This window comes from Wyeomyia smithii, chromosome 1 (genome assembly GCF_029784165.1).
Source record: "Wyeomyia smithii strain HCP4-BCI-WySm-NY-G18 chromosome 1, ASM2978416v1, whole genome shotgun sequence".
In the NCBI taxonomy this organism is placed as follows: Eukaryota; Metazoa; Arthropoda; class Insecta; order Diptera; family Culicidae; genus Wyeomyia; species Wyeomyia smithii.
This window is the reverse complement of record NC_073694.1, coordinates 54061927-54087690: the sequence shown is the minus strand read 5'-3', so window position 1 is coordinate 54087690 and position 25764 is coordinate 54061927. Positions and strand designations below refer to the sequence as shown.

The following is a 25764-nucleotide window of genomic DNA, read 5'->3' as shown; positions in this document are numbered from 1 at the left end:
CCTCAGAAAATCTCCCGGTGTCGGCTAGGATTGAATCTAGACCAGTTGGGTTGGTTGTGAGTGGATCACGCCACCTCACAACCATCGACACCTATGTCGGCGGTGGGATTCGAACCCAGGCGTCGAGCGTGGTTGGCAGAGACGTTACCAACCACACTAGGCCCCCGCTCTACACGCAGGTATTTCACCAGTCTGCAGTTTACAGTTTAAGTGAAGCGAAACTCACGAGTTTACACTCCGAGCGAAGTGAAAATTGGCTGCAACTGACAGAATAGAAACGCACGCAAGTTTTCGCTTGCTGCTGCTTTTTTCACTAGCGTTTGCATCCGGGAAAAAAAATAAACCCAAGTGAAAAAGATGAGATCCATAACCTTTGATTTCGCTGGATCGAATTTGTTTACAGTTCCAAGCGAAGTGAAATTTTTGCAGGTTGCATTTTTCACGAGCGTGAAAAAATGAACGTTTTGCATGAGATTTTCACCTCGCTTGGAACTCTAAATAGGGCTTAAGAGAAAATTCTAACAAATTTTTGGTAATTTTTCAATAGCAAATAAATGTTTTTACCTCGTACGATGAAAAAATGGTTTTGTTTTTTTCGGGGCCCCGCACTATAACTGGGCCCCGGGCCCCCACAATCGTAAATCCGGCCCTGCCTATGTTCAACAAAAAAAATGTTTTTCGATCTAGAGGAATGTGTATTGACATATGAAATAATCAAACCATTTTGAAGCCTAAAGTAGCGAGGGCTGACAATTCTAAAATTCGATTATTTTATAATTACTCTAAAGCAGCGAAGAGTGAGTTTGAGTCATAACGTTAAATATTTTATGTACTAGAAAACACCATATTTTTGCAACCTTTTATTTGGATATTTTTATTTCTAAATTTAGTCAGTTCTTATAAAATTTAGGAAAGATAGTATAATACCATACATTAATATTACCTAAGTAATTTATTACATCTTCTCTCGTATGCATGAAATTTGTTGCGCGTTGCTACCCCATCTTTTCTTTAAATACTTCAGGTTACAACCACCGAGGGAAAACAGATTGCACCCCGTTAAGCATACAGACGCGAGGCATACGGACGCGAGGCATAATGGACGGCAGGCATACGGACGCGAGGCCGAATGGACGCGAGGCCAAATGGACGCGAGGCCGAATGGACGCTAGGCCGAATGGACGCGAGGCCGAATGGATGCGAGGCCGAATGGATGCGAGGCCGAATGGATGCGAGGCCGAATGGATGCGAGGCCGAATGGATGCGAGGCCGAATGGTCGCGAGGCCGAATGGATACAAGGCCGAAAGGACACAAGGCCAAGGGGAAGTGATGCGGAATATGTTATTATCGTAGGCTGACCAGAGGTACCGTTTTGAACGGGACGGCCCCGTTTTATCGACTTTTTTTAACCGTCGCATCTTTTGCCATTTTGTACCGTTTCGGATACTCGTTGAAGAGTTGTTAAATAGAACTTTGCATTGAATTTTTCCCAAATGGAAAATAAGTTGCCAAACAGCCAGGATTTTTTAAATATTACTGAGTACATTTTTGCCAGCACCGCACCACTAGAAAAGACATCTTCTACCGTAAACTGACGAAAAAGTCACGATTGAAAGTTGAGTTCATGATAATTGTTAGTCAAAATCTCTATCACCTATATGAACGTTATTACACAAAAAATCTCACTCTTCTACACTAATTTTTTTCAAACGCTAAGTATCGTACAGGTTCGGGTAGGTTCATCAAAGCTATGAATGATTGTTTGCGTGCTTTGGTTAGTAAAAAATTTAAAAATCAATCTTATCATTTGTCCCGTTTTTTGAACCTATTTGTCCGGTTTTTATCCCGATAAAATCTGGTCAGCCTATATTATCGTCATCATCATCAAAGCCCTCTTTCAATAACATGTATTTCGCTTTAAAGTGTCATTTGGAAAGCAATACACTCGCGGCCTTCGGCCGACTCGCTGTTCGAGCGAATGCTGTCCTTACTCGCTACCGCTCGTTCGGACTTAACTAAGGGAAGAAAACTCTGTTTGAGTAGACCTAGTAAACCAGTATATCAGTCGTTTGGGTGCGACATAAAACATAAATGACGATAAATCGTCGAATTACCTGAAACAAATGGCGTCAATATATGGAACCAGCAGAATCGGTGTGACGAAACTTTTCTGCCATACGGAGAGAAAGCAACGCCGTTGACTGTGCTGGGTACTTTCGAAACCGATGTAGTGATTGAGGATGCCGGTAAGACAGTTAAGAAGATTACTACGTTTTATGTAGTTAAAGGTGGTCAGCAATGTCTCTTAGGTAGATCAACTGCCACCGCATTGGGCGTTCTTTTCATTGGCTTACCCAGTTGTCATGGAGTTAGATCGGTTATGGTAGAAGAGAAGCGACCATTCCCAAAAATTAAAGGCGTTAAAGTTAGTATTCCGATTGATAAATATGTTTCATCAGTATGCCAGCACCCGCGCCGTCCACCCATCGCGCTGATGAAAAAGATCGAGGATAAGTTGCAGTCCTTTGGTCAATGACATAATTGAACCAGTCGAAGGCGGTTGTCAGTGGGTTTCGCCTTTAGTAACGGTGGTGAAGGACAACGGTGATCTGCGTTTGTGCGTCGATATGCGTCGTGCAAATGTCGCTATCCTAAGAGAAAGACATCTTATGCCCACCATAGATGATTTTCACCCACGGTTCACATCTGCTAAGTTCTTCAGTCGCCTCGACATCAAGGAAGCATTCCACCAGGTGGAACTTGACGAGGATAGTCGCTACATAACGACTTTTATTACACACATAGGCCTATGGCATATGTAATAGCTCCAGAGAACTTCCAGCGAATACTTGAACAGATTTTAAGCCGTTGCAGTAAAAACACCGTGAATTTCATCGATGACATACTAGTTTTTGCTGAAACTGAAAAAAAGCACGATGAAGCTCTCGAGTCAGTTCTGTCCACACTCAAAAGCTATGGAGTGCTACTGAACAAAGATAAATGCATTTTCAAAGTGCAAAAGCTGGATTTTCTAGGACATACCGTTTCCTCTGAAGGCATTCAGCCATCTAGAAATAAGATTGAAGCTCTTCAGAAATTCCGTGCACCTTCTCGCTCAGAAGAAGTCCGAAGTTTCTTGGGTCTGGTTACCTACTTCGGTCGATTTTTACCGGATTTGGCAACTGTTACCTCTCCGTTACTGGTCGTACACCGACAGAGTTATTATATGGTCGGACAATCCGATCGAAGATTCCAGCACTCGCGGATATTGAAACAGCGCCTCCACAAACAGACTTTGCGGACAGAGACATGTAGTTGAAAATTAAGGGAAAGAATTGCGAAGATGTACGGCGGAAAGCAAAGAAATCGTCGATAGATGCGGGTGATACAGTATTGATGCAAAATCTTCTACCAGGTAACAAGTTGCAAACATCATTCAATCCCAAGAGATACGAGGTGGTATGTAAATCTGGACCTCGGGTCACCGTGAAAGATCCTGAAAGTGGTAAACTGTATGACAAGAATACCGCTCACCTGAAGAAGATTGGTAGTTCTGAAGTCACAGCAGAATTTGATGAGTTGTCGACGGGAAACATCCTTGATCCTGATCCCGAGCCCTTGAGTGGACGTGAACGTAGCCAAGGCTATAAACAAGGCCATGAATCATTTAAAGACGATTTTTACGGTTTCGAGCCAGAGGAGACATCCGAAGATCGTGTATCTTCGCGCCCGGGACGTACAAAGAAGAGACCAGCCCGATTTGACGACTATCAGTTATAAGGTTCTATTTCGGAAAAAAGGGGAGATGTGGTAGCCAAGTATGACCCTGTTGCTGTGAGTGATTCGATGTACCAATGCAGCCCTGACGTACGGGTCTGAGAGAAATATTATTATTATGGGTGTTGATGTAAGAACGAAAGCGTGCTAAATAAATAAGTTGCTCAACAGGTATTACTTAAATTATACAATTTTTATTCGGAGTGAGGTACTACATCGTACATGATAACATGTAAGAGAATATTAGGCCTGGTGACTTCAGCGTAACTCCGCTTGGGACGGTTCACTTTAGTGTTAAAACTTGAGCCTGTACGAATAGCCCTTAATTATTGAGAATTGGAGCCGAGGTCCGAAGCCCCTGGAAAGGAGGATGGTTCTAATAGCTCTTAAGCATGGTCAAACCCTTAAAAATGTAATGCGACCCGTGCAGAAAGATGCCTATCTTTCTAGACGACTATCTGTACTGTACGACCATCCAGCTTTTCTAGTTACCCTTGAACGGTTAAATACTGTTCGCGAAGCCATTCTTGACTACGTCGCGGACCAGAAATCACCCGCCCTCAGGCCCTAATTTAGAAGCTGGCGACTAAAAAACGATCGATAACGTTAGACATAATTAGACACAATTAGCACACCTTCGTGTCTTTCACACGGAGGACCAAAGGCCCCAAAATTCATAGATTGTTTGAAATGTGGGCACCACAGACATAAGAATTCTTCGTCTACTCCAAAACCAGAACGACGGTTTCTCCACACGTGTGTGACGACTATGCCATCGCAACATTACTAGTAAAACGGTCAAACTGATCGTGGAGTTAGACCAACAATTTGCCAACCATCAGAGCTTCCTACTGAATTGTTAGCAGCAGGTTGGCAGAAAGTCTTGTAACACAGGCTCAGTACGTTCGGACATTCCCTCAGGGAGTGTACTATCACCTTCACGATACAATTTAGCGATAGCGAAGAAGATTCCATCGAAAGAGAAGTAACCCTCAGAGCCGCAATCCGCCAACATGGTAATCGTCCGCCAATCGGAACTTCATTATATCCGATGAAGGACGCGTCGTCTCCTTAAGGCAAAAGCTAGGACCGCAATTATGTTGACAAAAACAATAAATTTGTTTCCATCAAAGAATTAATCGAACGGGATTTGGTTTCAATAGCACTAGAAGTTCGAAAATGCAGAAACTAGACTAAGTGGCACTTGGACCAAAATTATCCAAAAACGGGGCTGAAAGTCTAAGCAACAAATTTTTCACAGTCTCTAGAGTAGAATGGGCTATTGACTCATTTGCACCATTCTAATCTCCAGGAGTTGACGGAATTTACCCAATACTTCTGCAAAAATGCAAAGGTAAATTAGTACCTGCTTTAACAAGGACATATAAAGTAAGCCGTTTACGAGGGTATATCCCTACAGCTCGGCGGCAAACCAGAGCGGAGTTTATTGCTAAGGCAAATTCTTTCTTTCCCCACTTCAATGGTCCTTAGTAGTAAACGATCTTTTGAAAAACTTAGAGTCACTGGGGTTCGAAGTGATCGGTTTTGCAGATGACGTGGTTGTCATAGTCCGTGTAAATTCGATGGCATTATCTCAGAACGAATGCAATTAGCTTTAAACTGTACGCTCTCGTGGTGTAGAAGAGAAGGACTAAACATAGATCCTTCCAAGGCTACACTTATTTACAAAAAGAAAAAAAAAACTAATCTCAACATAGTTTATTTAAAAAGAGTTCCGTTGAGAGTCTCCACACACACACCTAGCAGGTTAGAGCCGGGGTGGCTCGTGCTGTACCAAGTAGTCGTCTCCATTCCACTCGGTTCTGGGCTGTATGGCGCCATGCTCCCAATCGTCTTATCACTCGTAGGTCACTGTCAATCTGATCAAGCCATCGTGTACGCTGTGCTCCTCTGTTCCTGGTGCCGGAGGGGTTACTGAAAAGGGTCGTTTTCACCGGGTTGTCGTCCGGCATCCTTGGGACGTGTCCGGCCCAACACAATCTGTTAACTTTGATCAGATGTGCAATGGGGGTCTCTCCTAGCAGCGCGTGCAGCTCATGGTTCATGCGTCTACGCCATTCTCCGTCTTCAGTCTGTACTCTACCGTAGATGGTTCGCAGCACCTTCCGTTCGAAAACTCCAAGGGCGTTGAGGTCCTCTGAGAGCAGTGTTGTCGTCTCTAGCCCATAGAGGACTACCGGTCTAACTAGTGTTTTGTACAGCTTTAACTTTGTACGGCGGCGCACTCGATTGGATCTCATTGTTTTACGAAGTGCAAAGTAGGCACGATTTCCCGCTGAAATGCGTCTCCGGATCTCCTTGCTGGTGTTGTTGTCAGCGATCCTAAGTACACGAACTCGTCTACCTCCTCAAGCTCATCGTCGTCTATGGTGATCCGGGGTGGGAGGCTGACATTGTTCTCCTTGGAACCTCTTCCCTTCATATACTTAGTTTTCGACGCATTGATCAGCAGTCCAATACGCTTAGCTCCCGCTTTTAGTCTGGTGTAGGTTTCCTCCACCGTCGCAAAGTTTCGTGCTATGATGTCGAAGCCATCAGCGAAGCCGTCAAGCTGAACGTAAAAATCGTACCACTCGTGTCGATGCCCGTTTTTCGTATAACACCGTCGAGGGCGATGTTAAAAAGCAAACAAGAGAGTCCATCACCTTGTCTCAATCCTCGGCATGATAGTTGATAGTCTCCATGGAAGTTAAATATCCTGGAGTAATCCTGGAAGCTTCTCTGGAATGCACACGTAACACAAGTCCTAAACAAGGCTTCCTGTGCTTTTTGGGCTTGCAAAAGGACAATGGGGAAAAAATGGGGGCTTGAGCCTAGAATGATAAATTGGAATTACTCGGCTATAGTAAAACCCAGAATAACATATGCAGCATTGATATGGTGGCCAAAACCGAAGAAAAAAAGACTCAACTCAAGTTCGAAAAACTGGAAAGGCTTGCTACTACTGCTGTTACAGGGGCAATGAGTACCACTCCTTCCAAAGCTCTGAATTGCTCTTATCCCAAACTATTCAACTAGATGCGCACAAAAGATCTTTTTGAAGGAGACCCAAATGGTTATATAAATCCTCTATTACTAAAAAATGAAGATTTGGTGGAAAAAAGTATAATTTCAACCATTTATTTAATGTTTTCGACCCAAGTCGTAATGAATGGGAATATGGAGGGCCCAACACTCGAGCAGGCTCTATAATTTTTACACTGGCGGCTCGAAAATGGGAAATCAAGTATGTGCTGGCATATCAGGCACTGGAGTAAGTTTTTCAGTGGCGATGGGCACATGGTTTTCCAAGCTGAAATCTATGCCATTTTGGAATGTGCCTCGATCTGCTTAAAAAGGAAATATCGAAATGCTCATATATGTATATTTTCTGGTAGTCAAACAGCCTTGAATGCTTTGAAATCAGTTACTTGCACTTCCAAATTCGTTTGGGAATGTATTAAAATGCTTCAGCAACTAGCAACACGTAACAAGGTAAACCTTCACTGGGTTCCTGGACACTGGCATCGAAGGAAATGAATAGGCGGATGAACTAGCAAGAGCTGGATCAGCCACGACACTTATCGGTCCTGAACCATTCTGTGTGGTTTCCTTTAGTGCACTAAAGATGGAGCTATCAAAATAGGAAGGTCAGGTGCTGCTGAACTGGGATAGCACTACCTATAATAGATCATCATGCAACACGATACATCAAGCCCAACGCTTCGATTGCACAAAAATTGTTGAACCTTTCAAAGAAGGATGTTAGTACTTATGCTGGACTGATCACTGGTCACTGTCCGAGTAAATATCATCTAAAGCTAATAGAAAGGCTTGAGAATGACAATTGTCGCTTCTGTTGCTCAGAGAGTGAAAGTGCTCATCGTTTGCTGTGTGAATGCCCAGCGATATTCACCAAACAGGGTAATATGGGCTAGTTCTCCGAACAGTGTTTTAAATTTTATTCGTTACATAATACCACATTGGGAAAATGCCTTCAATAAAGATAGTGACTATTGAAACATATACTGCCGCTCCAAGCATGACTGTCCCATATTCTGTGCCAACCTTATGGACGCTGAGACAGTTATGCTTGGAGCGGCAGCATAGAAGTTGCCTATAGAAAAGGCTTAAAGCAAAAGAGGACACACCACAATAGATCAAAGTACTGCTCGCAGTGGTATAATGTCCCCAACAAGGAAAAACAAGTAGAAGTTCCAACGACTAATGGCAAACAAGAAATGGTGGGCAGTTCGGATGTCAACACACGATGTGAGTACCTGCTTGAATACCTTAGTCCTAACTACGGAATCCTTCAATAACACAACCCATCCACACGGTTCTACAAAATAAAAGAGTCGACAATACTACAATCGGCTGAATTCAAGCAATGCTTTCTGTTACAGTAGAGCTAATCAAAGAGTGTTTTGAAGGATGAGCTCTCTTTACATCACTGGGGACACTGGCGGTTGACGTTCTCCTTAACAAGCTATCGCAGCTTAGCTACGAAGTCTTTGGTTATGCTGATGACGTAGTCATTATTCTAACAGTTGAAGAGAATCAATTGTGATTCGTGACAAAAGCATAACGCAGTCTTCTGTTCAGTTTGCTCCATGCTTTCTTTTCCTGCGATACGCTAGATGCTTACCTATTTAACATAAAAAAGAAAAGACAAAATAAAAACGATAGAACTGTGCAGGAAAATTTCGGACCAATTATCTACTCAGTGTCCTTAAAAATCACACATTTTATTTGGTAGTGAAGAAGGTGTTGCAAGTGTCGTTTTCGCTTCCTGGATCCACACGTGGCTTGCGCCACACCGGTGTGCAATCAATATGCTATCCTGCCATAAATAACTCTAATTTAAGGTTACTAGTCGATTCCAAGCATCTGGTGCGCTCTAACGATTTGCTGGTAGTGATACTGTGGCCGGTTCCACTCTATCTCAAAATGCAGCAATTTTTCAATTCGGGTCAGATTTCCTCTACAATAAATTCAATTAAAATTTTGGTTTTGAAATGTATTAAAATGTAGGCAATTTTGTTCCTTCCAGGTAGAATGAAACCAGCGATTGGTGGGATTGTGTCTTAGCGTGCGAAACAAACTTAACGTTAATTGTTATCTCGTTTTAACCTAACTCTAGATAGTTTGATCCGGAGCCTAACTCTTCGCGTCCTATATAGACACCAGACAGCTTCACGCTAAAAATAACATTCGATAATAAAGCTAACAATAAATGGAAGCGTGTGTGTGTGCTCGTGTTTCCGTGATAATGGTTCTATGTGTGCTCGCGTACGCTTAGAAAGTTAGGGGCAAAGTTTTTTTTCTATATCTGTTAGTAAAATATTTACTAAAATAAATTAAAACTCTCATCAATACATCATACAATTAGTGTAATTAACAATCGTCACATTACGCTATGGACCGAAACTGAATGAGAAGATTCGCGAGGGAGTTAACAACTGTGTGCTGAGGAGAGGTGAGGAGTTTTGAGGCTGATTTAAATTTCCATTTTTTTCTTAAAGAATCACTGACTGGGTGAAATATACTAGCGAAAAAGAGGGCGTTTGTAAAGAAAGCAAAGTTTTTTTTCGTTTCAGTTTAAGGTTGCTCGGAATCGCTTTTCTCGTTGATTTAGTAATATAACGCTCCTCTTAAAGTTCCATAGCTTTCTCCTGATCGTTCTTCATTCTTTCCCGCAGCTGGGCGACACTGTCCTCGATTCTGACGATCAGTCGAATTTTCTGAAAAATAAAATTTTCGAATTATTCGAATACTAGTTGGTTGTTGTGCGTTGACTTACGTTGGCCCGATCGCCGGGGGTGTTTCTCCACAGCCAGATCATGTAACCGGGAATGCACAACATCGAGGAGAGAGCGGTAAACCATCCGAACGCGTGAGCCCACAGCGGGTACGAATAACCGAGGTACTTAATCGGAGTCCACTGCACCAGGTTGAAAATGAAGACACCCTAGTTTTTTTTTTTGTGGAAAATATAAATTCGAAAAATAAATATATTCACTGATCAAGTTAAAAATTCTGAAACAAAAGGTGAAGGGAAATTTGTTTTCAAAACTGAACAATTATTACAACAAACAGCGGTTTATACGAGAGGATTTTAGCCAGCAAATGGTTTCCATATCTGCAAAAAAAGGTCTATTAGTTTTTGTTTTATTTTAATTGCAACACTGTACCTGATTATATGACGAATGAAAATTTCGCTTGGCTCTTTACTTTTGTAACCAATCAATCACAATCACAATCAATCATCAATCACATTTTTTCTTATGTTCAAACTTACCTTCATATAAATTCTAAATATTATTTCTCTGTGATCTGATAATCAGATTTTGCTTCCCTGCCCTGTTTGGTTGCTTACAGGCACGGAAGTTACGATAGCCTTCTCGCATACATAATCTCCGGGTGATGTCTAGGCTGTGAGCTGTCTCAAATTGTTATCAATACCTTCAATCCGACGGAGAGAGTGACGGAGAGAGAGACTCTTTCATTTCCTTCAGCGTCTCAATTGAAACTAGCACCGCATCGCGTCATTTGATGATAGTTCTCTAATACCGCAAGCCGCAGTTAAAACGCCAATAATGGCATCCAATAAAAACGTCACGCAAATTCCGATCAATATTTCGGATTTTTTTTCGCTGTTTATCACTGGCGCTGCGTAACCACTTCGCATTGTGAAACTAGTTTTGGTGTTCTCCGTTTCATATCATCACGGTTTTCTTTTCTCCCTCGTCCATATATTTGCGCGAAGTACTGTATGGAAGCCCCCTGTCTCTGTTAGCGCTCATTGTCATTTTCGATTAAGAATCGTCATGTGAGAGTGCCGGTGATAATCTTTCCTTTCAATTGAAACGCATTTGTATCAGTTTCTAGCCCTTCAGTTGTCAAAATCAAAGCAAGAACTTCCGAGTTGTTTTCATGTGACTCACGAAGAGCTTGAGAATGATACAAAAGCTTTTCAATTGAAAGTGACGGGTCAAAGCGTCACTATAACCTGATAATTGTTAATTGAACAGGCTCTGGCAGCCAGTCCCCCGAGCAGCGATGGAAAAAAATCACCTCTAGCGATTTTGAATACATTTAAAGTAAGTCCAAAATGCGTTGACATGGTCGTCAGTATGCGAATAACAAAGTATCGGTGATGGTGCACGCTCTTTGCTTTGTTGTTGTTGTTGAAGTTTGTGTTTATTGGCCCGAGACAATAAGAGTCTCAAAACCGCCAGTGAACCTCTCTGCTTTATTTCTTATGATACATTTCTTGTCATTAGTGAGAACTACAACACGTGGTTCTCAATGAGCACAACCCAATCCCAGTTACACGAAGCGAATAGCTCGTATTATATTCGTTATATATGACCAGAGTTGCCAATAAAATTTTCGATTTAACTGGAAAAAGGTTGAAGAAAAAACTGGATTCCAACTAAATTTAGAAAAAAGAAAAAAAAAGATTGTGGAAGAGCTTTTCTGTTACGGGGATTGAATCCAGTGTCAGTTTTGAATACAGCAACTAAAGCGAAAACTCTTCGCAAAAAATTACTCATTCTAATCAGAAATGTTTTGTTCTGGGCTTACATTTTGTTAAAATTATGCACTGAAAAATTTCCTCTAACAGCAGCAAAATTTAAAATTACGCAATCAATCTATCTCAAAATTAAGATATACAGCTTTTCCATTTGCTTTTATATTTAACAAAAGTATTAACGCAACATTTCCTTCCGTTACATCAGTGAAGTTTAAATTTCAATTATTCCTGACTTCGCTATCTTTTGGTATTTAAGTCCTCTAACATTTTTTTAACTGCTACGCAACAGAAAATAAATAGAAGATTTTTTTTATGGTCTGGTAAAATCTATTTGTTTGGTTTTATCTCAACCATGTCATGCCGTCTTTTATTTGACCGTGTTTCGTGCGAGAAGATGGTATACTGAAAATGCTGTTACAGGGTGTCAAAAACCTGCAAAAACCTGAAAAATCGAGGAATGTCAGGGAATTCATTTTTTGATCACTGAACATTCAGGGAAAATTTTTCAAAACAAAAAGCGATTTTTTAAGCGGCTTTTTAGTACAAAAACTGATTTTTTCAGCGCAAAAGGTTAATTCGGGACATCTACTGTTGGGTTTCATATCCGATTGAATACTTTGTTCACTGTGATTTCGGATTTGCGTTGTACTTTTTTGTGCCGAATGCTGAAAAACATCAGGGAAATTGATGAATTTCAGGAAAAATCAGGGAATTTTATTTTGAAAATTTTTTCGCCACCCTGTGTTAAGAATTGTCATAATAATGTATCAATCTACAAAATTTCCGTTTTAAAAATATTTCCGAAAACCAATCGGAGCTTGAGTGAATAAAAATCTGGATAAAACTGGCAAATATCTGAAAAAACTGGAAGATTTTGGGAATAAACTGTTTGACTGGATCACTTGAAAAAAACTGGAGGAATCCAGTTTAAACTGGAACATTGGCAACCCTGTATATGACTAATGAATAAGATTTTTTTCTCCTACGCTCAACCTAACCGCTTCCGAAGTAGTCCATTCCAGCACACTTTCCCTCTCACCGCACCACACCTCTGCTGCTACTCAGGCGACATGATATTCTCTTGTTGCATCCTGTCTTCCCCTAACGACCGGCGTATGAAGAGACAAACACAACGATCGAATCGCTTCTCAGAGCTGATGTAGTCTAATCATGTGTCTGTTTTCTCCCAAAAACCTATGCACCATATCATCATTTTATTATGGATTGAGAGGATTCAAGTTTAATCGCGGTCTACTATACGACAGGATTTGTACAGATCGAGACTAAACGAGGATGGCATCATATTTGTCTCATTTCCATCACTGCCCCCGAGAATACCACTAAGCAACGATGTGGCACAGTGGCGAGAGTGCACGAGTGAATTTCACCGATACATCACCCGACGGAACCAGCATCCCGAGTGTTCATCTGAAATAGTGAGTTTTGAGTAGAGCCGCCTTCGTCAGCATAGCGCTTGAGAGGGATATAACGAGCGACCACGATTCTTAACACAGCCTACAAAGTGTTCTCCCAGATCACCGTTTCTCGCCGCTAGCACGAAGATTTGTGGAAAGTTATCAATCCGGTTTTGTGGATGGCTGTTTGACAAACGGACCAAATCGCTGCGGCAGATCCTCTGGAACTAAGCCGAATACCAAGTTCCCACGGGAGCTGCGTAGCCTCAAGGTTACAGAGTCCGCTTTGTCAAGCGGATGGTCGTGGGTTCGAATCTTAGTAGAACCAGGCCATCCGATGTCAAAAAGGACTTAAGCAGGGGTTTATTCTCAGGCTCCCCACCCAGTTACCCTTCCTTTCCGCTGAAATCTACAAATACCTTTGCGTGACTTCCTCTTAACAAAAAATAAGTCCCTCTTATCAATAAAACTGGCCAGAAGGACGCACGACGAAACTTCTCCAGGGAATTATAATTGGTGATATTTGGCAAGAGGAACGAGTATCGGTATAGTAGAACAGTAAGCGTGTAAAGGAAGAGTAGCACATTACACACCAGCACTGATGAACAATAAAAATAAGCATGCCACTTCTCAATAGAGGTATTGCTATTAACAGAAGTGCGGGATACAGCAGCCACCCGGGCATATCTCACAATAGATCTATGATTCTGGTCGCAGTGAGAAAGTTCATACAGGAAAAAAAAAGTTCCCACGCATTACCTATTTATCGATTTTCAGGCCACTCACGATATCGACTGTGTAGAGTTATGGAAAGTAATGGACGAAAATGGCTTTCCTGCGAAACTAACAAGACTGATTAGGTCCAAGATGAGGTACAGTGAGTCTTGAGAATTATGGGCAAACTCCTCAATGTTTACGCATCGACCAATGAAAAATCCGATAAAGAGAAGGAGTACTGTCGACATCGGAGTTGCAAATGCTCAGGTCGGGCAGAAAGTGTGCTTCCACCCTGTAATTGGTAGAGAAAGAGGCCTGAGACTTTGCTGCAGTGAGCGGCATGGCTATCTGTGGTACCTATTTTGCACGCCGGAATATTCGAACGCATGCCTGGGTACAACTGCGACAACCACGTCCAAAGAGTGTCCGCTTAGTGCCAGCGAGCGACGGGTGAGAAGAACTGTGCTGAAGTTGCTGAAGAGACATACATTACATTAGAGACGTGCGTCAATGAGGTTAGCCATGAAGTTTTTAGCTGGTATTGTGATTCTCGAGAAATTTCAGCATATTGTTGATTTATTTTTCTGTCATTGAATTGTGCGCCAGGGTATAATATGTATAATTGAACATACATTCAAATATTTTAAGCCCATTTAATATACTGTTAGACAAGTAGGTCTGTTAAATTCTATTGTTTACTGCACCAGACGATTGCTTTCAACATAAAAAAATACGTTTTACATGTGGAAACATATTTGTCATAAAAGAAAAAAAAACACACATGGGCAATAATACGCTTGTAACCTTACTCACAAGAAGCGAAATGTATTTTTGACAGGCGCACAACTCTGTTGCGCGCAACTTATTTGATGGTCTGCGGCTTTTAGAAAAGAACCGCAATATAGAAATAAGGTCCCGACATTGCACTTTTATTTCTTTTGATCGCTGTTTAGAACCAAATAAACGAGTGCAACATTTGTTTTTGAGATGATAACGACAAAACAGATTAATTTATTTCTTTATTATATTTGAAAGAAAATGGACATAAGTAGACTTCAGTGAGAGAAATCTGTAACATATTAGAGATAAAATAATAATTATTTTTTAAACATTTTATTTTTCTTTTACAATACCTACCTTGAAAATCGCTGCATATATTCTGCTTCCGTACAGACTTGTACTTGTACACACTTGAAGTTGAACCGATTTTTTATTTCCCATCAATTCTTCTGATGCACAAATGTATAGACGTGAAGATGAATTGCAACCATTTCTCGCCAAACATGTGAAAAGGGCCCATGTGCCATTTGTAAACAAGCCGAATTTTCTCATTTTGTGATTAATACAAGCGTAATCTATCCCTACAAATGAGATTTGTTGATAAAAGAAGTTTTTTTAATCAACAAATCTTATTTGTATGGGCAGATTAAGCTTGTATTCGTCAAAAAACGTGAAATTGTGGCTTGTTTACATATGGCACATAGGCCCTTTTCACATGTTTGGCGAGATTTCAGTTATCAATATGTAAGATGACAGACTAACATGCACACTCTTTAGAAGATCTAGATTGAAACCATGCTGGAGATTATCATGCGTCTTCCGATTTGCCTTCCGGATGGTGTTGGTAGTGATATATGAGTGTCAATTGAGTAGGCAACACAGCGGGTATTTGATTTTCGCTTTTTACAAATAGTGAACATCTAGTTCCTTTTATTACTGGATAAATTTTTTGTTGCCACCGAGATTTTTCGTTTTCTGATTTTTTTTTCTCTATTACAGATATATTTTGCAAACAATTGTTAAATGATGCGAAGAGTTGAGATATATAGAAATGATTTTTTCTTGTTATACGATACAGTAGATTCTGAAGCGGAAAGATGGAATTGCATAAGAAATTCTCTAGAATTCATTAGCGAATGAACAATAAGTAAAGAACAATGATAATCAACTTAACCATTGAACGAAACTTGGACAAACTTTCATCCTTCCCGCGCATCCTACTATGTGTGTTGCTCGATTCTAAACTCGAAACCATTCAAGGGCAAGCTTAGCCGTATTAGTTCTGTACAAAGGGTAAAATGGATTATTTTGTACTAAAAACTAACAAACTGTAGTAATCTAGTATAGAATATTACGCCTATTCAATATTAAGCCCAAAAACCCGTTCAAAGTCACTTTGAACTTGCTCTTTCTATTGGAAAAGAATCCTAACAAATGTTTCTACGTTTTTTTCTTGTTTTTGATACAGTAAAGATGGAAGGATTTATATCTGTGTTCTGTTTCGTTGTAAAATTAATCATTACCATTACTGTTTTTTACCGGACAGCAGAGGAAGAAGTAGAAGAAGGAAAGGTATGAGATATGCCTTTTTTGGTTTACAGATCAGAAATCTTTCGAGTAACAAATGGTAGCAGCTCTTACAAAGTAACAATAAATACCGCTTTGATTTGTTGTGTGAGGTTTTGCTTTCGCTCTAATGTTGTTAGAAGACTGTGTGAAATGAATAAATTCATACTTTTTTCCTTATAATCGATCGAATCTGTGCTTTGTACAACTAACAAATCTCTCCATCGCTCAAACGCGAATGCGTTTTTGCATGAATATGTGTGTGTGTGATTGAATGCCATTAGCGGAATTGGAAATTTGGTAAATATACATCTGTTTGATAATTTCCGATTCAGTTGGAAGGAATGCAGCGAATTGTTAGTCTAGCACAGAGCTTCAATGAAATGTGAAATGCATTCGAAATGTGTACAACAAATATGATTTCTATCACAACTTCCTAACTTTTTTTGCCCTATAAGGTTTTACGGTTTTGCAGCATTTCGCCAGTTCACTGGGATACAGTTTTCTATTGTACATCAAAGCGTACATTTTGAAACCTTAAGCTTAAAGGTATCGCCTGATCCAGGACAAAGCCGTATTTACACATTGTGAAGATAACCTACAATTTCTTTTCCCAAATAATAATGTGAGCATCGGTTGAGTTGGTCTGACCTAACCCGGCCAGCGATGTCACCGAATTGGTTCTCTGATGATGGTTCTGTGGGGAATTGGTAGCCGATTTACTTCCACCGCCTTCCGCTGGACCCGCTCGTTCCCAAATGTGTCGCCAGTTGACATAACCTCGACCCCCAGTCAGTGTAAGGATCGTCCTGCGGGCACTTCCATTGGCAGAATTATCTCCGCCTGCACTTGTCGACTGGGTCTTTTTTCGTTTGACAGTATGGGTGGCGGGATACTTTTCGACTTCCGTTACCGCAACGATGGACTCTTTGGGAGCGATGGAATTCGCGTCGGTTGCCGGTTTCTTCTGTAACAGGGCAACCTCGTTTTCGTTGATGTTATCCAGATCGGAGTTGTTCATCTTGTGACTAGCGCTGGAGCTGTTGCGGGAAACGTTTTTGCTGTTGGTTCCGCTGCGGTTGCCCACGTTTTCGTCGCTTCCCGACGAGGTGTAAACGCTGGACGAACGCGATTCCATCGACCAGTTGGAAAGATCGAGCGAACGCGGTCTGCTAACCTTCATTCGCAGCCGTCGGTCCAGAGTGGATACCTTAGCCGGAATGGCAGCGATGTCGGGATCACTTCGACGCAGATAATCGTAGCTGGGATCCAGGATGTTGCGATCTTCCTGATTTTCGATGTCTTCCTTGACGAAAATAAGATCACTGTACAAACCGTACACATCGCAGCCTTGATCCGAATATTGGGACGAAGAGGAAAGCGTTGAGTGGATTGAGGGCGAGAAAGCTCCACTGCTGGTGCGCAAGTTGCGGGGCAGAGTTTTCGTCATTCGACCCGAGTCTATCGGTGGTGGTTTTTTACGACGAAGAATAACCGGACTGGAACAGATTTGTTCCTTTAATGCGGCGGTTTCTTTCTGTTTTTTCGCATCCTCCTGCTTAGCTGACTGTTCCTGTGATTCCTCTTTTGTGTCGTTTGACGTAGATTTGTTATCCGGAGTGTCCTGAATGGCTACCGTTTTGGATGGCTGAGTTGGTGTCAGCGGATGGTAAGACTTTGTAACCAATGGGAGAAGATAAGTTACTGGGCCCAAGTGAGCGTGATAGGAGATGTTGACCCCACCGCTGATGATGGGAACACCTTCAAGTCGTGGCAACGGGATTGTAAGCGTGATACCAACGTTTGTTCCCACCCATAGCATTCCTTTGGCAGCCATCAGAGCAGTCACCTGAATCGAAGAACTTGTCTCTCGCGATGGATTCTGGTGCGACGACGTTACTCGCAACACATTTGACGCAATGTTGATATCCTGCAGGTGCTTGAAAGTTTCCGTGTGATATAGACAAATGATACTGGAGTTCTTAAGTGAGATCCACAAGCCGATTCCAGAGTGGGCCAGTAGGTTTATGTTCGAGCTGACGTTGGCCGAGTTTGTGTGCTTTATGTGGAAGTTTTTCTCAACCTCGTTCGTTCTGGCATTGATCACGTAAACGTGCTTTCCTGCTGCGAAATACACACTACTGTTGATTGCTAGCAAACTGCTTATCGGTTCCGCTTGAACTGTCAATATTTTCGGACTATTCAGACTCCAGATGCCCGCCTCTGTTTTCGCGAACACCAGAACGCTTCCGTTGGTCATACCCACATAAACTCGCTCGTTGAAGTACAAAATCTGACTAGGAACCCCTGGCAGTGACAGATTAACCAACTGTTCATCGTTGATCGGAAAGCTAGCCGAATAGATCAGCACGCGATGGTTATTTGTGCCCATCCAAATCGAATCCGCACTGATATCGTCGCCGGTTATCAGACCGCCTTCCTTTACGTACTCCATACAGGTGACGATCGTTTCCGCCAAACTAAACCTAGCCACTTCTCCGAATCCACCGTTGCTCTGGTGCTGAGCGCTGTTGTGCGAAAGAATGGTTACGTGACTGTTGATCTTGTCACTCGAGCAGATCCACAACGTATTCGAGTGCTTCAGGCGTTTACGCGCTGACGGCTTGAGCCGATATGCCCCCGATGCAGCCAAGTTCGATGAAAAATAACATCCGCAGCAGACCTGAAAGTATTCAAACACAGTTGTTTCCTGTTGTAGCGCCCGATACTTCGATTTTCGTTTAAAAAAGCCACCCAAATTTGAAGAATCCAAATCCAACAAACGCAATACCAAACAAAATTGATTATGCAGACAAAAAAGCAGCAACTAAAAAATATCCACTAACCTCGGTTTGATGCTGCGACTTATACGCCGGATAGGCCTTCACGAACAGGGGCATCTTAGCGAGCGAGTGCCGTTGCTCTTGCTCGGCTCCGATCTGCCAAGCTGGAGAATTATTCGCATCTAGCGCCAGCTGCGCCAACCGTAGCTCAGTGATCCAGTCCTTTTTCACCACGGGGCTTTCGATCTGGAATGTGTACGTTAGATCCTCCTTGCCACCCTTGGTGGCATTCTTGAGCACCAACTGCAGACAGCACGAGTCTACCCAGGAGATTTCCTCGTCTTTTTTCTGTAATTCGAACAAGCAATATTAGACTCAACTCCTAAGACATCACACTACTCATTTCTACCTGTATCGACGCTTGGATATCCGCCAGGATGGACTTCGTCACACCCAGGTTAATCTCCTTGTAGCTTCCTTTGAGCGTTCCGACCAGATCGTTGATGCGCGACATCACCTCGTAGTCGTGCATTAGATCGTTCATCTCGCCGCACAAATTATCCGCTTCGCTGCCGGTACCGGGCAACGTTCCACCGGAGCCACTGCCGAATGAGCTGTTCATTGTGCCGCCCGCCGATAGGCCAGCCGAACTCAGGTGGGGTGAATCGAAGCTCGAGTTGGACTTGAGACTATTACCACGTTTCATTCCTTTCAAGGGAGAAAAATGAAAATAAATAAATCTTTTTACAAAAATAATAGGTTTCTGCCTGCTTACCGGCCGTCAGTATCCGGGAAAGCGTGATTGACTGGTTGTTGTCCACAATTTCTACGTCCTGCACCGGGTGCATCCACTTGAAGGTGAGCTTCTCCGAGGAACCGAACTCGTGCGATTGCTTGGGAGCAACGGAAACGCACAGTACCTTGTCGTTCAACAGCAGCAGCCGGCGTTTCTTGCTCTTCACAATGTACCCGGACTGATTGAACTCCAGCTGGGTAACGTTATCCTCCCGGAGCAAATAACGAGTATTGTTACTGTTGATCGCAGTGTCGGACGTTCCGCCCGATACCAGCGAACGAATGTTGAACGTTCCGCTAATATTTTCCAGCATTTCCTTGAATGCTTGGAACTGTTCAGCTTCCCGCTTTCGCTCGTTCAACATTTCCGCCAGCGATTCCAGCTGAGTTAGTGCCAGTTGAAGCGACATCCGATCGTGGTGTCCCTGGGGGGTGTACTTGAGCAAATCTTGCAGGAAGAGTATAAACTGGGGAAACCGTTGGACCGGTTTCACCATTAGCCCGAAAAAGGACAGCCGATCGTGGGAGCTAATCTGTTTCACTTTGAGAAAATCCGACAGCGCTGACTTTCGCTTCGCTTCCATTCGCGCCAGGTCCATGGCAATCGAGAAGTTGTTGATGAAACCACTGTAAACGTCCAGGACTAGCGATTTGCTGAAAGTGGCCACGAAAACATCGCCAATCTTTTCCTCGTTATCCCAGCTTTGTATATAGTCGGCTAGTGATATACGGAAAAGGGTGTGCAGCTGAAGAATCTCGGGCAAGCGGTGAAATAAAATGGCAGTTTTTGATGGGTTCAGAATGGGCGGATTACTTTCCTCCAGGGGTCGTTTGTATTCCTGTTGTATAGGGAAATCTTGATTATATATGGGTCGTTAACAAACATCGCTAGGGGTACTCACATTAACCAAACGTTGAAGAGAGGCTACATACGAATTCTCACTGTGAACAATGGCAGCTACGATCAGTCTTCGTTTGAGCTGTTGCTGGGTCAGTCCAGCCGGAGCCGGCGGCAGTGCGACCGGGATGTGCCGCCTTTCGGTCGTTTTTGACTCTCCGCCTGCACCGCGTGTCATAGCGAAACTGTCCAGGACCAGCTGCAGTGGATCTTCGTCGGCTTCCATAACTTTCCCCATTGCCAGCTTGCTACCGTCGTATCGGCTTCCGGGGCCCCCGAATAGTGATCCAGTCGAATCAACGTGGTCGATGCTGTTGCGGCGATTCTCTTTTCCGCCAGCGGAAACCGAACCGACGCTCGAACCCCCGCCGCTGTTGTGACTGTGACCCTTCACGTCGTACTGGTTCATCGAACCGCGACGTATCGAGAACCAGCGCGATAGTCGAGAGAACGGTTCCGACGAGATCGAGGGCGACGGGCTAGCCGAGCAGGGGGGCGCGTTTGCTGCCGCAAGAGAGATTGATCCCGGGCTTAGGGCCACGGATAGCGCCGGGGAAGACGCGGCGGATGTTGTGCTTGGCATTGTGGAGGCTGGAAAATGATAAGAAGAGACTAGTTGTAGTAACTTTTTCATACAAGCGATGTCGAGCTCTCGTACTACTGTGCATACGAACACTTATGCAGAGTTTCCGCCAAATCAAAAATGACAAAACTGAGACATTTTTTATGGACTTGCTCTGTAAACAATTTTTAACCATTAGCATTTGAAACATTTCTGCTGTGTGTGAAATATTTCACAGAGGCAGCGCTGGTTGTCTGTCTGAAGGAGAGCATGTTTGATTTTGACCAAGTCCGGATTGAGGACTCGGGGCGGATATTTTCGTGAGGCTCTCTTTCTTGAAACATCTAGATGTAAGACAATTATAAATTTTGAAATTACTGCACGCTCCGCTGGAAAGTGACGAGTAAAAAAATGTCTTCATTTTGTCTTCCCGTCTGTTATGCTTTCGAGTGGTGGTTGCATGTCTAGCCTAGGGGGGGGGGGGGGTTACATTTGCATCCCCTCCTGAAGTTCGAGCTTGATTTTGATATTCTGCACGTGATTTTTAAGACAAATTCTCAGCCAAATCAGTGAATCGCGGTTCCAAAACTAGCATTGAATGCATTTCGCGCCAACTCTCAGAATTCAATGATTCTTTGTGGGTGTATAAGCCTTACCAAACTAAGCAACTTTTTCTTTTCAATTTTTCTAGACAGAAAAAAAATGAATATGGTTGAGTTCGCATGAGCGTTCAGAAGAAAAAAAAAAAAGTAAAAAAATGCTGCACATGGAAGTTTTTGTTAAAAAAAAACTTTTTTTCTTTGAGAGTGCCCACTTGGTCAAAAGAGTTTTAGGCAAGCTACCAGCCCCTCAGTCGAGTTGGCGTAAATGCGTCAACGGTAGCATAACAATCTATAACGGGTATGAAAATTGTGTGGTGATCAAGTAAACTCACCGTGCATCGAGTTCCGGTTGTTGTTAGCGAGATCGGCGATCAGTTGAACATTACCGCCAGCGCCTCCACCAGCAACAGCCACCGGCAGGGATACGCAGGACGTTCGACTGCTGTTGTTGATGTGATTCCCGTTGAGGACGGCTGTTGCTGCCGCTGCTGCTGCTGCACTGTTGCTGCCACCGCCGTGGTGACCTTTCCATTTATCGAGCGAAAAGTGATTCTTTGCCTTGTTGAGGGTGTTCTGGAACTGGGTGATACTACTACGCCTTCGTTCGCCGGAAGTCTGCTGCAGCTGCAGCTGCTGTTCGGACGGAGGAGGAGCCGTTGGTGTTGTTACTTCCTTTGGCGTTGAGTTCTTTGGTTGGTCACGACGATTACGCCGATGATGCTCACGTAGATACTCCTCTCGGATATCGTTCTCGTCCAAATCGATCTCGTCCTCGTCGTCGTCGTCGTCTTCGTCGTCCGAGGAAATGTACCGTTCTTCTGAATAGCAACTGTCCTCGGAGCTGACGGTACGGGTTGATGGCTTGTATTCGAGTTTGATGCTTGCACTGGTTCGTTCCGTTTGATACGGGATTAGCTGATTAAGTTTCCCGTCGGTGCCGTTGAGAATGACTTCCGGAGCTCGCTTGCCGAGACCACCGTCGGCCGGGAGATCGAACGACAGAGTGCTATCCCACGAGGTGTCCGCTGTTTGGTAGGGCTTCGTTTCATCTGGAATAGAACACACGAGAAAAAAAGGGTGTAAAAATTAGCACATACTTCAAGGTGAACTAGCTTCTACTAGCTGTAACGTACGACTGCTGAAGTTGGATATACAAATTTAGCTTGCCTGCTTGCTGCGAAATAGAAAACCTGTTGGACGCCCACTGACAAAAATTGTGCCGCCAGGTGAGTAGTGCCGAGCATAGGAAAAGTCACGCTAGATTTCAATTCAACCATGTGGTTCCTCTGGATTAGGAACTCTAATTTAACATGTCGCCACATTTAACTTCGTGGAATCGATAGCAAACATTCAACATTTCTTGAGAGCATTACCGACCAAGGAGCACAAAAAAAAACCTACCCAGCTGGTGAGTTGTAATTTGACTGCAGAAAACAACCGCCCCGCTAATTTTCGGATCATTTTCAAAAGCAGCGTTGATTGGTAAAGTTAAAATACCGCCGCGAGTTCACTTGAGTGCCCAGTTGGAGCTGGAGACCCGTTGGTCAATTGATTGCGGTGCTCTGTCATTTATTATTTTTTTGGTATGTGAAGGTTAGCGGGTGGTTGCAAGTGCGGATTGATTTAACTTGAAGGTGCCGCTTTAAATTTAACCGAATACTAGGTTTTAATTTTATAAAAAAGTATTTAAACTAATTCTGTGGAAGTTGTTTCAAGCCTAAACATTACCAATGTTCAGTTTTTTTTTTCTTCATACAAATTTGCAGTTGCAAGAAAAGAAACAATAAGAAATTTTCATGAGTGATTCGGTTTTACTTACTGAATATACAAAATAGACTGTTCAAAAACATTTTGGAATAAAACAGACAAAGTTGAAAGAAGTAGTAAAGCATTTCTAATTTACGCAAAAACCTTATGAAATACAATTCACATGAATATACAACAAAAAAACAAAACTTGTGTAACAATGTTGACATCAAACAAATAACAGAGGGTAAATTTGAAATTTCGTGAAATTTCAGGAAGAAAAAAACAGAAACTCAACTGCTTTTTTGTTGAATAACTTTTTATCACAAAAGCATTCCAATAAAATAAAAATGTATGAAAATATAAATTCAGAGCACCATTTAAAATGAAAATAAAATACCCATGTTTAAAAAATGCTCATTTTACGTGAAAATATATAAAAAATGTTTCAAAAGTGTTTCGAATATGTCTCAAAAATGCATCATAAATATTGGAGATTAGCTTTAAAAAATCTGTTGAAGATGTCTTGAATGTTTTCAAATGTCTCTGAAGTATAAAATATATATTTATAAAATATCGCCAAAGCCTTTTTCAATGGTTTGAAAATGACTATTTTAAAAAAGGCTTCATGATCCACATTGTTTTACACCTGTCTGAAATAATTGTCAATACTTTAGCAAAACACTTTCCAGCTTGCGTCAAAAGTGGTTGTTCTATAAATGCTTCGAAGAAGTCTCGAAAACGAATAAAAACGACTCAAAAATGTTTCAAGTGTGTCAGAAATAAATTCAATATATCTTAGAAATTGTTCAAAATCATTGTCGAAATGCCCTAAAAATGATACAAAAATTTTGTTGAATGTTTCAAAAATGTCTGACTTTGAAGATGTTCCGTTTTCAAAATAACACAATAATGTTTCTAAAAATGTTTCAAGAATGTCTGGACAAAATCTCTACAGAGTGACAAAAAAGTCCGGTCACACAGGAAAATCTCAATATTTCAAAGAATAAGAAGAAAATCTGAATGTGGCTTTCATAGCTTTATTCAGTAACTCATGAAGATACTTCACAGACGATATCTCGGAATTACACCACCTTTCTCTGATCGAACCAGCTTCAGACGTCTCGGAAAGTCGTCGCAAGCGGCGCGCACGTGCTCCATCGGCATGTCGTCCCAGATTTTCGTGATAACTCGCTTGAATTGCTCCAAATTTGTTATTTTATAGTCGTTCAGCTTCGACATCATGTATCCCCACACGAAATAATCCAGTGGACTCAGATCCGGAGACGACGGAGGCCATTCATTCTTCGAAATGAAATCGGTCAAGTTTTCCTCACACCACGCCTGAACAACCTTTGCGGTGTGGGATGGGGCGCCATCTTGCTGGAAGCAGTAGTAATCGTCTTCAAACAATAGTTCAGCTTGAGGCAGAACATTTTTATTCAAAACCGTGTCCAGGTAGTACGCTGCCTTGATTTTGACCCCTTTATCGATAAAAATAAGAGGCAGTTTACCTCTCTTGTAAATGGCTCCCCAAACCATCACTGACGTCTTATTTTGGAACCGGGAAACGTTCAGCTTGTCCGCAGGAGCTTGCTGGAGGCTCACACTCCAAACTCGATCATTTTGGCGATTGACTGTTTGCTCCAAAACGAACAGCTTCTCGTCCGAAAAAATAATCTCGTCATCTACGCGCTAACCGAGCAACTCCCGCGACCGTTGGTACCTCTTGTCCTTTGTAGTTTTGGTAACCCCATGAACCACCTGTTTTTTTTTTGTACAGTGTAAGTTTTAAATCCTTGCGCAGAAGCAGGCGGATTGATTCTCGGTTCATTTTAAGGTCCCTGGCCAGCTTCCGTGCAAATTGGGCGGGATTCCGGTCTCGTATAATCTCTTTCAGCCTTGGAGTTCTCACAGACCTTGGTCGTCCAGATCGTGCCTTGTCCTCGGTGCCTCCGGTCTCTAGGCACCGATTTATGGTCCGGTACACGAATTTCCGGTTGATTCCGAGCGGTTTTAGGTGTTTGAATATGTGTCCGGGTTTGTACCCTATCACATATTCAGCGATAACAGCTGCTCTTAGCTCTGCCATGGCTCACAACTCAATGTAAACAAACTGCACAGAAACGAAACTCTGCCACTTTGGGCAGCAAAGTGAACCCTTTCATTTGACATATAGATGGCACCAGAAGGATGCAACGTGTAGGCTAGAGGCGACCCCAAAAAAGTGTGACCGGACTTTTTTGTCACCGTGTATGTTAGTTTATTTCAAAAGTTATAGTTTAAAAATGCTCCCGAAGAATGCTTCAAATGAAAATGTGTATAACTGAGGTAAAGAAGCCCCTTAAAAATGTGTTTTAAGTGTAACAGAAACGTCTCAAAACTGTTTCAAAAGTAAATGCTTTGAAAAAAAGTGTTAAAATGTCTCACTTGTTGAAAAGTGGTTTCAAAAATGTCCCAACATCTTACAAAAATGTTCTGCAGATATCTCGGAGGGTAATCTAACATGGTTTAAAAGACATTAGTTAAAATGGCTCAATTCTGTTGCAAACGTAGCTCAAAAGGGTATCAAAAATAACCCA

General features: G+C 42.4%; 1 protein-coding gene across 2 annotated transcripts in view; it reads right to left on the bottom strand.

Moving 5' to 3' along the window:
* Positions 1-8509: 8509 nt before the first annotated feature.
* Positions 8510-25764, bottom strand: part of LOC129733952 (uncharacterized) — a 160506-nt gene continuing 143251 nt past the window's right edge. For both annotated transcript variants that reach the window (XM_055695593.1, XM_055695602.1), the window contains 7 exons: positions 21769-22485; positions 20277-20863; positions 19355-20213; positions 18989-19287; positions 18643-18927; positions 9582-18479; positions 8510-9522 (listed from right to left, as the gene is read on the bottom strand). In XM_055695593.1, the coding sequence (XP_055551568.1) occupies positions 16395-18479; positions 18643-18927; positions 18989-19287; positions 19355-20213; positions 20277-20863; positions 21769-22485 (4832 nt within the window). In that variant the 3' untranslated portion in view covers positions 8510-9522; positions 9582-16394. The remainder of the gene's footprint in view (positions 9523-9581; positions 18480-18642; positions 18928-18988; positions 19288-19354; positions 20214-20276; positions 20864-21768; positions 22486-25764) is intronic.